Genomic DNA, 15,902 nt, shown 5'->3' with positions numbered 1-15,902 from the left:
GTCAGGAGGAATCGGCCAAAATTCACCCAACTTATTGTGGTAAGCTTGTGGAAGGCTACCCAAAACGTTTGACCCAAGTTAAACAATTTAATGGCAATGCTACCAAATACTAATTGAGTGTATGTAAACTTCTGACCCACTGGGAATGTGATGAAATTACTGAATGAATTAAATAGTTCTCTCTACTATTATTCTGACATTTCACATTATTAAAATAAAGTGGTGATCCTAACTGACCTGAGGGAATTTTTTACTAGGATTAAATGTCAGGAATTGTGAAAAACTGAGTTTAAATTTATTTGGCTAAGGTGTATGTAAACTTATGACTTCAACTGTATTTACCTCAATTACCTCATGCCCCTGCACATCGACTCGGTACTGGTACCCCGTGCATATAGCCAAGTTATCATTGTGTATTTATTTCTCTTATTTATTTATCTGAATTGTTTGGAAGGGCCCCTAAGTAAGCATTTCACTGATAGTCTACACCTGTTGTTTACGAAGCATGTGACAAATAAAATGTTACATGGATTTGCCCCAAACATAGCACTTTGTATTCAGGACAAAATGTAATTTCTTTGCCTAATTCTTTGCAGTATTACTTTAGTGGCTTACTGCAAACAGGATGCATGTTTTCTAATATTTGTTATTCTCTACAGGCTTCATTCTTTTCACTCTGGCATATATGTTAGTATTGTGGAGTAACTACAATGTTGTTTATATATTCTCAGTTATCTTCTATCACATAAATTCAGGCTGCACCAACAAAAATGTGCTAAAAGTCAAGGGGTTAAAAACTTTCTGTAGGCACTGTATTTCTATAATAATAATAATAATAATAATAATAATGTCATGCTTTAGAAATGAATTCACATGGTCCTTTCTGGTTCAGCTGATAGAGCATGGTTGTTGTGAGTTACTTTGGATAAAAGCTGCTAAATGGAATTTATTATTATAAATGAGGTAAATGTCTATTTGCTTGGACTAGGAATCCATCAGCCCTTAGCCTCTACGCAGATCCTGATTGGACGGGAAAAAGCAATGGGCAAAGGTTAGAGCTGGGATCGAGGCCCAATGTAAATCTAGGCGCTGATTTACTATATGATCAATACCTGTACATCGGCACGGACACGGTGCGCTCGTAATAATCCCACGTCGACTCCAGGTCTGGCCGGGTGAGATTGGTGGCGTAGAAGCGCCACGCGGCCTGGGGGGAGAGAGAGAGCGAGAGAGAAATAATACATGGCAGAGATAGAGAAAAATAGACAGTGAGGGAATGGGAGTAAGAAAAATAGAAACCGAGCGAGAGGAATAATACATGGCAGAGATAGAGAAAAATAGACAGTGAGGGAATGGGAGTAAGAAAAATAGAAACCGAGCGAGAGAGAGAGAGATCAGGTCATGGTTTTGAAAGGTAGGTAATGAATACAGCGTTTTCTTTATGTTCACTTTGCTGCTATCTATCTCGGTGCTCTGAGAGTGCTTTGAAATGAACGAGATCATACAAATCTTTACGTGTACCGTATTATCTTTTTTTGTAAGGAAAACTATTTCACTAGATTTGTAATTAATTATAGGTCATACTTCATAGAAATCTGGAAACACTGGACAGTTACTTTAAGGTAGCTAGGTGTGACAACCACATATCACAGTCATAGTAAGAAAAACCTTTCAAGTAAAGCAGCTATCAGCAAAGTCAATGCTAGAAAAGACAAGCATGAGTGTTAGTGCAAGAAAGGCAAGGGTATTAGGTTTTTGTAAAAACCAAAAAGAATACTGCCCAAAATGTATTATAGAAGTTGACTAAGAGGTGGGTCCAGGATCCAGGACTAGAGTACCAGGTATTGTGACAAGGTGTATGCCACATGGAACTTTTTGCGACATATAAACAAGTGAGCATGGTAACATCATGTACAATGTGTCTTGAAAAGCATACCCTGAAACCTTTATTTTCAGTTCTTGTAGATCAAAGAGCATATTGTGAAATTCCCAGTAACGGTCTAAGGTACCCCACCAGGATACCAACACTCTAAATGTTGTTGTTTTTTAGAGTGGGTAAGCGCCCTGCTTTGTTCACCTGAATAAGCCCTGCCGCAGGATTCCGCCGCTTCTCAAAGTGTTTTTGTCGATGTTGCTCCTGGACCTTTAAGGCAAAGCCAGAGCCCAAGATACCCTTAAAGATACAGAGAAACCATTAGTCACAACAACAAGCCTCTGGAAAACATTATCGATTCACAATTAAATTGCTAAGTCCAGTGAATTACTTCAGAGTAACACTTGACTATCAAATTGCAGATGCTTCAGGCACTCATTCTGAGTTTCCTAGAAGCACTCCATTTCCTTGCATTCAGTGCACATTAATAAGTTAGCTCAGCCATTTCTTCACAAATCAATAGTCTTTAACTTACTGCTGGAAGTGCAAAGAAAGACACTCCAATCAAGGTGAAGGTTGCGGCCAGAAGACGCCCGTTCCACGTTATGGGAAACTTGTCTCCATACCCAATAGTAGTCAGGGTGATCTGAGAAGGCAAATTGGCAGACATCTTGAATTACATATTTTATTAATATTCACAGTTGTTTCTTCATCTGGGCTCCCGAGTGACACAGCGGTCTAAGACACTACATCTCAGTGCAAGAGGCGTCACTACAGTCCCTGGTTTGAATCCAGGCTGTGATTGGAAGTCCCACAGGGCGGCACACAATTGGCCCAGCATTGTCCGGGTTTGGCCGGGGTAGACCGTCATTGTAAATAAGAATTTTCTCTAAACTGACTTGCCCAGTTAAATAAAAAATAGCTATTGAATGTAATTCAACTTCATGGTAATTGTGGAAGTGTGACACAAGTGGGTTAAATACCACCGGCATGTTAAGTCCCAAAGTTGAATCACACTAATATCCTTTAGATTTCACACAAATACTGGGTGTTTTATGAGAACCTATTGAAATTATCCTATTAAGAAATGCTGGGTTGTGGGGACATGATGAAATTCTTCTGTCAAGCACTGGATATTTTTTACGGGGACATGCAGATATTTGGCTTTAAACAAGCATTGAATGTTTTGCGGAGACCTGCAGAAATTATCTTATAAAAATGAGTGCTGAGTGTTTTGTGGGACCTGCTGACAATCTGCTGTCCAGCCACTGAGTGTTTTTTTTGGGACACGCCAACATTGTCCTATTAACAACTGCTGAGCGTGGTTTGTGAGGACCGGTGAAACAAGGCTTAGAGTGATGACTTACCAGGCCCCACCACAGCGCGTCTGCGTAGGTCTCAAACTGGTCGTTGTCCTCTTTCTCTGCCAGATAAACCAGGAAGGACGCCAGGATGAGGCAGAGGAAGCCAATGTACCACGCTGTGATCAGCTCCTGCAAAAAGTCAAGGTGTCAGGAAGGACTAAACAATATACTGTAGCTACTTCATTTATTTCAGGAACAGAGTATCGAAGCAATAATACTTATGAAGGAAAACCTTGCTTTATCAAATCAATAGATGACAGTTATCGTGTATTTATGTTATGACCAGAGTATCAAAGCACTATTAACTTAACCTTTTACACTCGTGGAAATCGGCCTATATGGATAGGGCCGAATTGAAACGTTTCTAAAAGAAGAACTACAAAAAGCACATGCATTCTGCATGTCATCCTTGTAACTGTGGACCAAACATAGTGATCATAAATGTTGATACTGTAAATCACATGAGCTTTTAAATAAGGAAAAGTGAAGTGCACATTTGGACTAACGGGGTTGTGTGGTTTGATTGTACGGTATTTATTATAATCCTCATCGTGTCATCTTTCAGAACACATTGATTTACAGCATTTCCCTCACAACAACAAAACGTGTAAAAGTAGCCTAATCAGCGGGAGGAATGGAGGTACCGTACAGCCACTGCATTCCAATTTAGGCACTTATCAGTGACAAAATCTGCCATTTTCAACCCTTTATGGGATGACACTGGCTGTGAGTGGAAAGGGAGGGGAAAAAAAGGAAAGTAAAAAAAAATGGTTGTATGGAACAAGAGGACGGGAGTGTGTTACATTGGATTCATAATTGAATGAAATTGCCAGAGGAGCCATACACTAAGAAGTAGTTCCTATAGTCTAAATGGACAGTTAAACATCTCCAAGTGTTCCCAACACCAGTCCCAAATGTGTATGAAAGTATTTATTGCACACCGTATCTTGTCCCAAAACAATTGATGTAACTAAGACATTGTATCACGGTTATATTCGCCTACATGTTCAAATATTGATAGGACAGAATGACACAGCTACATGAGGTTATATACTGAGTGCACAAAACATTAGGGACACCTGTTCTTTCCATGACACAGACTGACCAGGTGAAAGCTATGATCCCTTATTGATGTCACCTGTTAAATCCACTACAATCAGTGTAGATGAAGGGGAGGAGACAGGTTAAAGAAGGATTTTTAATAATCGAGACAATTGAGACATGGATTGTATATGTGTGCCATTCAGAGGACAAAATATTTAAGTGCCTTTGAACGGGGTATGGTAGTAGGTGCCAGGAACACCGATTTGAGTCAAGAACTGCAACACTGCTGGGTTTTTCACGCTCAACAGTTTCCCGTGTGTATCAAGAATGGTCAACCACCCAAAGGACATCCAGCCAACTTGACACACGTGTGGGAAGCATTGGAGTCAACATGGGCCAGCATCCCTGTGGAATGCTTTCTACACCTTGTAGAGTCCATGCTCCGACGAATTGAGTCTGTTCTGAGGCCAAAAGGGGGTGTAACTCAATATTAGGAAGGTGTTCCTAATGTTTTGTGCACTCAGTGTGCACAGTATAGTAAACACTATTAGTCCATTGATTGATCAATATAAGAACAACCTGATGTAATAGGTTTGACCTACAACTCACATATACAGAGGGACCATGTCCTTCAATAAAACGGTCAACCCAAAGAATGAGGTTTAGGAGTAAATACCTCATTAAGGGAAGTTCCAACATTAGGGAAATGAAGGCCAATATCAATTGTCAAAGTGCTGTAAAACTCAACGCTTTACGATTGATGAGAAACAACCCTTTTATTGAGCATCACTGAGAAGCGACTAACATGATAAAAACCTGTCCGTAAACCCAAAATACATCAACTAAAAGTCAGATTTTGTACCGCAGGAAATTCTTTGAAACCAAATGTTTTTTTTCAATCCAGTAAATGTTGTAACCTAGAAATATGTCAGGTTATAATTTGGTAATAAAATATCCAGTGCTGGATAGAGTATCAGGTCCACTTTGTTTGAGGGACTGACTGGTGCTGAAGTCAACACAAGGAAATACTGTGGTTGGCTACTCTGAGAAATGGGCACTCTGCCCCTCTTCAAAGAGAATGGGCATTCCCTGGCATTACCTATCATTCCGGCTGTTGATGCAGCTCCCCCGATGCCACTGTTGTCCATATTTAACCACGGGGAGGAGAGAGATAGAGAGACAGAATTGGGGATGAGATGGAGAGAGAGGGAGGAGGTAAGCGAAAGGGAGAGAGACCGAGGCAGAATAAGTGACAGAGAGACAGGGATGAGATGGAGATGGAGAAAGAGAGAAACAGAGAGAGAGAGGAAAGAGCGACTGATTGAAAGGTCAGCATGATGAAAGTGCACGGGGCATCCCTGAACATGAAACATAAATTTGGCAAAATAGTCATGACCCTGACAGATGGCTGTGTGGAAATAGGTGCAGCTCAACATCACAGAGACAGACACGTTGGTTAATTATCCCTGATTCCCTGGCTTATCCCTTCAGTGTTGGCAGAGTTGGGATCTTTTTTACACCTAAAAAGGACACGTTTTTGTACTATTTGTGTTTGAAATATTGGTTGTCTTGAGGAAAGAAGCTGGCTCATAACTTTATGTATGCGGTTTCATATTAGAAGTTATAATATTAATATCTGCTTGGATAAATAAATAAGACTTGGTACTTTGAAATGAAGTGATAAAGATGATACTGTATATTGTAACAAAAAGCAAGTCAGAAAAAAGGAACTTATCACAGAAGAAACTCTTCGAAAGTGAGAAAAACTCACTTTAGACAGTGACTAACAACCAACGTACAATTTTAACTCACTCTTAATCAAGTCCAAACTTCTGCATATTTAAACAATGTTTACAATGCAAAATACAATGCTACCCAAGATGATCATCAATTTGTTAAAGATAGAAATGTACTGGGTTTTCTCACTGACACAACAGCTTCCCTATTCCCCATGTGGCAAGCGCTGGTTTAGAAAAGACGGGAAACTGCTGAGACGACGAAAACAAACAAGCAACAGAATTAGTTGGGCTAAAAATAGCCTCCACTTTCTGGGCTGGTTCACGTGGAATTCTGTACCAGGTTTGTGAGGACACAAAGTGTAAGAGAGCCTGCATCAGTCATTGATAGATCATATAGTCTACAGTGCGTTCAGAAAGAATTGAAACCTCTTTTGTTTTTCCACATTTTGTTATGTTACTACCTGCATTTTAAAAGGATTAAATTGAGATTTAATTTGTCACTGATCTACACACAATACCCTATAATGGCCAAGTGGAATTTTAATTGTAGAAAATGTTAGGAATTAATAAAAAATGTAAAGCTGAAATGATTGAGTCAATAAGTATTCAACCCCTTTGTTATGGCAAGCCTAAATAAGTTCAGGAATAAAATTGTGCTTAACAAATCACATAATAAGTTGCATGGACTCATTCCATGTTCAATAATAGTGGTTAACATTATTTTTGAATAACTACCCTCTCTCTGTACCCCACACATACAATTATCTGTAAGGCAGAGAATTTTAAGCACAGATTCAACCAGGGAAGTTTTCCAATGCCTCACAGAGAAGGCCACCGATTGGTAAATGTGTAAAACAAACAAAAAAAGCAGACAATGAAAATCCCTTTCAGCATGGTGATGTAATTAATTAGGCTTTGGATGGTGTATCAATACACAAAATCATTATAAAGATACAGGTATCCTTCCTAACTCAGTTGCTGGGTAGGAAAAAAACTGCTTAGGGATTTCACCATGAGGTCAATGGTGATTTTAAAACAGTTACAGAGTTTAATGGTTGTGATATGAGAAAACTGAGGATGGATCAACAACATTGTAGTTAATCCACAATACTAACCTAAATGACAGAATGATAAAAAGAAAGCCTGTACAGAATAAATATATTCCAAAACAGGCATTCTGTCTGCGACAAGGCACTTTTTAGGATAAAACTAAATGGAATAAAGCTAAGCACAGGCTAAATCCAAGATGAAAACCTGGTTCAGTCTGCTTTTCAAAAGACACTGGGAGACAAATTCACCTTTTAGCTGGACAATAACTTAAAACACAAGGCCAAATTTACACTGGAGTTCCTTACCAAGAATGCATTGAATATTCCTGAGTGGCCTAGTTACAGTTTTGACTTGAATTGGCTTGAAAATCTATGGAAAATGGCTGTCTAGCAATTAGGGATGTCCCTGATTAAAACAAATATTGCTCGACTGAGAGTCGTCTGTTCTTTCGACCAATCAATTGGTCTAAACTTGAAAACATGTATTTTTCCATATATAGACCCACCCTATGTGTTTTAATCAAATATATGTACTGAGCTTGTCTGATGCTTTAAGCGCACTGTTTGATGAAATAATTAAAACACAGAAATGACTAGAGGGAGTCCGACCGCAATTGATTTGATTGTACCGGGTCGGGCTCAGACTTGCTGCATAATGTAAAAAAATGACAGCAAGTGACTGTGACTAGCACCCGTTGGCTCTCTCTCCTCCCTGCTGCAGCGACAACCACAGAACATCAGTGTTTATCGTCTGTTGCTGAAGATGCAAAAAAATTACAGCCAATTCTGACTGAAAAGTTCTGTTACCGAAATCCCAAATTTCTTTAACATTCCCTAATCCCTCAACCCTTGCTCTATTTACGTGAAACAGGCATCCATCACATGCACGTGAGAAATAGGACCTGACCTATAGCAGATCATAATCACATCAATAAATTGGTTATAACAAACTCCGAACACACGTGACAGCAAAATGGATACAGAGGATGTGACAAATAAACTCGAAACAGGGAATGTTTACTGGTTGCTCAGGAGGCAAAGGGGAAGTCAGATGTGTGTAATACATTTGAATAGTTGAGGAAAGATACTGGAGATCAAGAAAAAGAAGGTAAGGAGCAAGCGTTGTGTGTATATTATGTGTGCCAAACAGGTGCTGTTAGATTACAATATAATTTTTCGGACCGTTTGGAACAATGAAACAACACTAAATAAATCATAAGTGTACCAGTGAGTCTGTTGTAAGCAAACTAAAAGTAGTTGCATTCATTCGTGAATATAATTTCCAAAATGGAACTGTTTATTTATTGTTTACACTAATTATTGAAGGGTCGCTTTGTTATTTATTTTTAAAATTAAAATGCTTGATTGTATTTCAAATCATGAATGACTCGTATCCTGTATGATGACATGAACGAATGAATGATTGATTGATACAGTACTGTAGCCTATATAATAAGTATTGAAAAATACAGTGCATTCGGAAAGTATTCAGACCCCATGACTTTTTTAACATTTTGTTAAGTTACAGCCTTATTCTAAAATGTATTCAATAAAATAAATCCTCAATCTACACACAATACCCCATAATGACAAAGGGAAAACAGTTTTTTGCATCCTGTGCATCCGGTGCATCCTGTTTCCATTGATCGTACATGAGATGTTTTTACAACTTGATTGAGTCCACCTGTGGTAAATGTAATTGACTGGACATGATTTGGAAAGGTACACACCTGTCAATATAAGGTCCCACAGTTGACAGTGCATGTCAGAGCAAAAACCAAGCCATGAGGTCGAAGGAATTGTCTGCAGAGCTCCGAGACAGGATTGTGTCTGACAAGATTCTCCGGTCTGATGAAACCAAGATTGAACTCTTTGGCCTTTTGCCAAGCCTCACGTCTGGAGAAAACCTGGCACCATCCCTACGGTGAAGCATGGTGGTGGCAGCATCATGCTATGGGGATGTGTTTCAGTGGCAGGCACTGGGAGAATAGTCAGGATCGAGGCAAAGATGAACGGAGCAAAGTACAGAGAGATCCTTGATGAAAACCTGCTCTAGAGCGCTCAGGACCTCAGACTGGGGCGAAGGTTCACCGTCCAACAGGACAACGACCCTAAGCACACAGCCAAGACAACGCAGGAGTGGGTTCGGGACAAGTCTCTGAATGTCCTTGAGTGGCCCAGCTAGAGCCTGGACTTGAACCCGATCGAACATCTCTGGAGAGACCAGAGAATATCTGTGCAGCGACGCTCCCCATCCAACCTGACAGAGCTTGAGAGGATCTGCAGAGAAGAATGGGAGAATCTGCCCAAATACAGGTTTGCCAAGCTTGTAGCATCATACCCAAGAAGACTCAAGGCTGTAATTGCTGCCAAAGGTGCTTCAACAAAGTACTGAGTAAAGGGTCTGAATACTTATGTAAATGTTATTTCAGTTTTTAATATTTTATACATTTGCTAAACAGTCTGTTTTAAGACTAAACAGGATGCACTCTTAGGCCTACAGCTCGATGGTGGCTATGCAAGGCTGCTATTTTAAGCCTACTCATGACAATGACATTACTTATTATTATTATAATAATAAATGATAATCATAACAATAATAGCAATAATAACAATAAGTAGATCAATAAAAAATAGGATTATTATTATTAATTTAAAAAAAATTAAACACTAAATAAATTATAAATAATACTAGAGAGGCACAGCAAAGATATCAGTAGGCTATTAAACAAACACTCAAACAGGCAACATGAGCAGGATTTGTCGCTATATAGATATATATGAATGATTTATAAAGCCAGGCACATTTAACAGTTAAGCTATTGATTATAGACCTAATTAAGTTTGGATTTCCTCTCCTCACTTTTCTTAGACAATTAAGGCAAGAGATGTTTTCTCGTCTCCTAACTCCGCTGCTGCCACCACATCATTATTCTCAACACCAATATGCTGGTGAACATTGCTATTATGCACATAGCAACATGGAAGGTTCTCCCGTCTCCACAGAGGAACTTTGGAGCTCTGTCAGAGTGACCATCGGGTTCTTGGTCACCTCCCTTACCAAGGTCCTTCTCCCCCGATTGTTCAGTTTGGCCGGGCGGCCAGCTCTAGTAAGAGTCTTGGTGGTTCCAAACTTCTTCCGTTTAAGAATGATGGAGGCCACTGTGTTCTTGGAGACCTTCAATGCTGTAGAAATGTTTTGGCACCCTTCCCCAGATCTGTGCCTCCACACAATCCTGTCTCAGAGCTCTATGGACAATTTCTTTGAACTCATGGCTTGGTTTTTGCTCTGGCATGCACTGTCAACTGTGGGACCTTATATAGACAGGTGTGTGCCTTTCCAAATCATGTCCAATCAATTGAATTTACCACAGGTTTCACGTTGTAGAAACATCTGAAGGATGATCAATGGAAACAGGATGCACCTGAGCTCAATTTCGAGTCTCATAGCAAATGGTCTGAATACTTAAGTAAATAAGGTATTCATGTTTTTTATTTTTAATAGATTTGCAAAAATGTGTAAAAACCTGTTTTCCCTTTGTCATTATAGGGTATTGTGTGTAGATTAATGATGACTTTTTTTAATTCATTCATTTTAGAATAAGGATGTAATGTAACAAAATGTGGAAAAAAGGGAAGGGGCCTGAATACTTTCCGAATGCACTGTATATTATGAGGTAATCAATTAGCAACAATATGCATTAAGCTTAGACAGAATACCAGTAAGAATACTCCCAACCACCTGCATTCTGCTCATACTCAATCCCAAGGCTCTGTTAAAGATCAGCTTACAGTAAAAACACACTGCCTTTATCATTGTTAATATATTAGATCACGACAAGGCTGCACAGTAATCTAGCTGTTCGATCTCACAGGCAGGCAGAAGAAAGACACGGTGTGACAAACCAAATTCAATAAGAGGAAATAGTCCATGGCCGCTTCGGCGTCTGCCTGTGTCAGACTCCGGACCTGATCCATTTTGCCCTGACACTCCTCTAACAGAAGATCCCTTTAGGTTCTCTGCACATCACCGCCCTCTGCTCTTTCTCTCTGGCTCTCTATGGAGATTCTGCTGCTATGCATCTCTGGGACTGGGAGAGGGAGACACTCTTAATTCCCAATTGAGAGTGCTCCATTTATCAGACCAAGTGTGTGTCCCGAATGGTACCCTATTCTCTATATGGTGTACTAATTTTTACCAAAGCCATTTGGGTCCTGGACAAAAATAGTGCACTACATATGGAATAAGATGCAATTTGGAATACAAACCTAAGCTTCACGAGCTTTTGACAAATTGGAGGGTACATTTAGTCATAGTGGGTATGGGATTGGTCACAGCATGGCTCGTGGAGAGCTCGATGATGAGTGTGCTGTTTTCTGTGCTACGGGTGTAGTAGAACAATCTGAGAGCCGTAACGTTTCTAGAAGTTATTATTTGTTTGAGCAGCCTGTCAATCAATCTGGTTAGGGGGAGGGGACAGTCATATGGCAGTGTGATCAATGAACTTGGATAAATACACTTGACATGTGGTATCAGTTGACTTGACTTGTCTGTGGAAGCTCAAGTCCAGATATTGGATTTATAGAAACATGCTGCAATGCGGGCAAAGAGCTAGATTGGAGTGGTGAGGTACATGCATCAGTTCAATGAATCAAATCTCACACACGTGCACACATAGATACACGTGTACGCACACACACAAGCACCCACCCAGTCATTTATTACCTTGCTGTGAGCGTAAACAACAGATCCCAGGAGTTTCCAGGTGCCTCCGCGGCGGTCCATCCGGATCATGCGCAAGATCTGCAGGAACCTCAAACTCCTGATGGCAGAAGTAGCAAAGACATTTCCCTGGGTTCCAGCCGCCAGCACAGAGATGGACGCAATCAGCACCATGACGTCTGGGAAAGAGACATTTAATTTTTATTTGTGTGCATATTCTGTATACATACATACATACATACATACATACATACATACATACATACATACATACATACATACATACATACATACATACATACATACATACATACATAAATAAAGACACCCCTTCAAAAGTTTGGGGTCACTTAGAAATGTCCATGTTTTGAAAGAAAAGCAAATATTTTGTCCATTAAAACAACATCAAATTGATTAGAAATACAATGTAGACATTGTTCATGTTGTAAATGACTATTGTAGCTGGAAACGGCAGATTTCTTATGGAATATCTACATAGGCATACAGAGGCCCATTTTCAGCAACGTTCACTCCTGTGTTCCAATGGCACTTTGTGTTAGCTAATCCAAGTTCATCATTTTAAAAGGCTAATTGATCATTAGAAAACCCATTTGCAATTATGTTAGCACAGCTGAAAACTGTTGTACTGATTAAAGAAGCAATAAAACTGGCCTTTAGACTAGTTGAGTATCAGCATTTGTGGGTTCGATGACAGGCTCAAAATGGCCAGAAACAAAGCACTTTCTTCTGAAACTCATCAGTATATTCTTGTTCTGAGAAATGAAGGCTATTCCATGTGAGAAATTGCCAAGAAACTGAAGATCTCGTACAACACTGTGTACTACTCCCTTCACAGAACAGCACAAACTGGAGTGGGATGAGTGGGAGGCCCCGGTGCACAACTGAGCAAGAGGACAAATACATTTGAGTGTCTAGTTTGAGAAACAGACGCCTCACAAGTCCTCAACTGGCAGCTTCATTAAATAGTACCCGCAAAACACCAGTCTCAACGACAACAGTGAAGAGGCGACTATGGGACGCTGGCCTTCTAGGCAGAGGGCCTCTGTCCAGTGTCTGTGTTCTTTTCCCCCATCTTAATATTTTATTTTTATTGGCCAGTCTGAGATATGGCTTTTTCTTTGCAACTCTGCCTAGAAGGCCAGCATCCCGGAGTCGGTTGACGTCAGAGCTCAGACTGCGCTTCACAGCACTGTATGGGTTTTGACTGATAGCCGTTCTGAACATGAGCACCGCACGCGACAAAATGTTGCCCCAACCCTCCTGCTAATTGGTAAACTTTTGCAAATGTTTTGTTGTCAGAGTGAAGGAAAATGCTGTAAATTAAGAGGACCCAATGTATTTTGAAAGATGAGACATTAAGGGATTATAATAAATACTGTTTTGATGTCATACAAGCAAGCCAAACACCTACGAGTCCAAATGTACACTTCACATTTCCATATCATAAAGCTCATCTCATATACAGTGTCAACTTTTATGATCACTATGTTTGATGTACAGTTACAAGACGACATACCATTGGTTGTCAGGAAAAGAACGAGCCTGTTTGTCTATTGTGAAGAAAACTTGCCACGGCACACGCAACTGAAAGCACTAAAAACAAAATTAATTACGATCTGTTTCTCTGAATTGCCTTCTGAAAACCTAACACTGTGAGATTGTATTTTATAACTTTGCTAGTCATGTTGGCAACAGAACAAGCTTTCAAATGATGCCCACCTGACCAAGATTGCGATTGATAATGGTAAAGTTTTGCATTGTGTAAACAGTAATTCTGTGATGGCGGGGATTCAGGGTTGTGTTCCAAACAAAACAACTTAATGTGCTCGCTTCAGTTCCTCAACGGCACAACTAGGAGATCTCAAAAAAGCACCATATACACTGAACAAAAATATAAACGCAACATGCAACAATTTCAAAGACTTACAGTTCATATAAGGAAATCAGTCAAATAAAATGAATTAATTAGGCCCTAACCTATGGATTTCACATGACTGTGAATACAGATATGCATCTGTTGATCGGAAGTCGGAAGTTCACATACACCTTAGCCAAATACATTTAAACTCAGTTTTTCACAATTCCTGACATTTAATCTTAGTAAAAATTCCCTCTCTTAGGTCAGTTAGGATCACCACTTTAATAATGATAATGTGAAATGTCAGAATAATAGTAGAGAGAAGGATTAATTTCAGCTTTTATTTCTTTCATCACATTCCCAGTGGGTCAGAAGTTTACAGACACTCAATTAGTATTTGGTAGCATTGGTTTTAAATTGTTTAACTTGGGTCAAACGCTTTGGGTAGCCTTCCACAAGCTTCCCACAATAAGTTGGGTGAATTTTGGCCCATTTCTCCTGACAGAGCTGGTGTAACTGTGTCAGGTTTGGAGGTTTTCTTGCTCACACACGCTTTTTCAGTTCTGCCCTTAAGCCATTTTGCCACAACTTTGGAAGTATGCTTAGGGTCATTGTCCATTTGGAAGACCCATTTGCGACCAAGCTTTAACTTCCTGACTGATGTCTTGAGATGTTGCGTCAATAAATCCACATAATTTTCCTCCCTCATAATGCCATCTATTTTGTGAAGTGCACCAGTCCCTCCTGCAGCAAAGCACACCCACAACATGATGCTGCCACCTCCGTGCTTGGGATGGTGTTCTTCAGCTTGCAAGCCTCCCCCTTTTTCCTCCAAATATAACGATGGTCATTATGGCCAAACAGTTCTATTTTTGTTTCATCAGACCAGAGGACATTTCTCCAAAAAGTACGATCTTTGTCCCCATGTGCAGTTGCAAACCGTAGTCTGGCTTTTTTATGGGGGTTTTGGAGCAGTGACTTCTTACTTGCTGAACGGCCTTTCAGGTTATGTCGATATAGGACTCGTTTTACTGTGGATATAGATACTTTTGTACCTGTTTCCTCCAGATTCCTCCAGGTTCCTTCACAAGGTCCTTTGCTGTTGTTCTGGGATTGATTTGCACTTGATTTGCACTTTTCACACCAAAGTACGTTCATCTCTAGGAGACAGAACGGGTCTCCTTCCTGAGCGGTATGACGGCTGCGTGGTCCCATGGTGTTTATACTTGCGTGCTATTGTTTGTACAGATGAACGTGATACCTTCAGGCGTTTGGAAATTGCTCCCAAGGATGAACCAGAGGTCTGAGGTCTTGGCTGATTTCTTTTGATTTTCCCATGATGTCAAGCAAAGAGGCACTGAGTTTGAAAGTAGGCCTTGAAATACATCCACAGGCACACCTCCAATTGACTTAGGCTAATTTACATAATTTATCAGAAGCTTCTAAAGCCATGACATCATTTTCTGGAATTTTCCAAGCTGTTTAAAGGCAGAGTCAACTCAGTGTATGTAAACTTCTGACCCACTGGAATTGTGATACAGTGAATTATAAGTGAAATAATCTGTCTGTAAACAATTGTTGGAAAAATTACTTGTGTCATGCACAAAGTAGATGTACTAACCGACTTAGCAAAACTATAGTTTGTTAACAAGAAATTTGTGGATTGGTTGAAAAACAAGTTTTAATGACTCCAACCTAAGTGTATGTAAACTTCCGACTTCAACTGTACCTAAAAAGGTAGGGTCGTGGATCAGAAAACCAGTCACTATCTGGTGTTACCACCATTTGCCTCATGCAGTGCGATACATCTCCTTCGCATAGAGTTGATCAGGCTGTTGATTGTGGCCTGTGGAATTTTGTCCCACTCCTTCAATGGCTGTGCGAAGTTGCTGGATATTGCCGGGAACTGGAACAGGCTGCCGTACAGGTCGATGCAGAGCATTCCAAACATGCTCAATGGGTAACATGTCTGGTGAGTATGCAGTGTCATGGAAAAACTGGGACAATTTCATCTTCCTGGAATTGTGTACAGATCCTTGTGACATAGGGCCGTGCATTATCATGAGGTGATGGGCATAAAAGTTATTTGAAATGACTTAGGAACTTTGCACACTTTGGAGAGGTGTGTGGCCACTTGTAGACACTCGTTAGTCCTCTCATTCAAACTCTTGTAATTTTTGTTGTCTTATGTTGCACCTACCCCACATTTTCCAGGAATATTCTTATGTTAC

The 15,902-nt window shown here is 40.0% G+C and overlaps 1 protein-coding gene across 1 annotated transcript in view; it reads right to left on the bottom strand.

Moving 5' to 3' along the window:
- Positions 1 to 15,902, bottom strand: part of LOC106565271 (potassium voltage-gated channel subfamily KQT member 2) — a 108,991-nt gene that overhangs the window by 44,590 nt on the left and 48,499 nt on the right. The window contains exons 4-8 of the mRNA XM_014132186.2: positions 11,796 to 11,971; positions 3,241 to 3,366; positions 2,409 to 2,519; positions 2,078 to 2,173; positions 1,113 to 1,207 (exon numbers count right to left, since the gene is read on the bottom strand). Coding sequence (XP_013987661.1) covers positions 1,113 to 1,207; positions 2,078 to 2,173; positions 2,409 to 2,519; positions 3,241 to 3,366; positions 11,796 to 11,971 — 604 coding nt within the window. The remainder of the gene's footprint in view (positions 1 to 1,112; positions 1,208 to 2,077; positions 2,174 to 2,408; positions 2,520 to 3,240; positions 3,367 to 11,795; positions 11,972 to 15,902) is intronic.

This window comes from Salmo salar, chromosome ssa12 (assembly GCF_905237065.1).
Source record: "Salmo salar chromosome ssa12, Ssal_v3.1, whole genome shotgun sequence".
Taxonomy (NCBI): Eukaryota; Metazoa; Chordata; class Actinopteri; order Salmoniformes; family Salmonidae; genus Salmo; species Salmo salar.
Note: the sequence above shows the minus strand (reverse complement) of the source record. Positions and strands in the feature narration are given on the sequence as shown.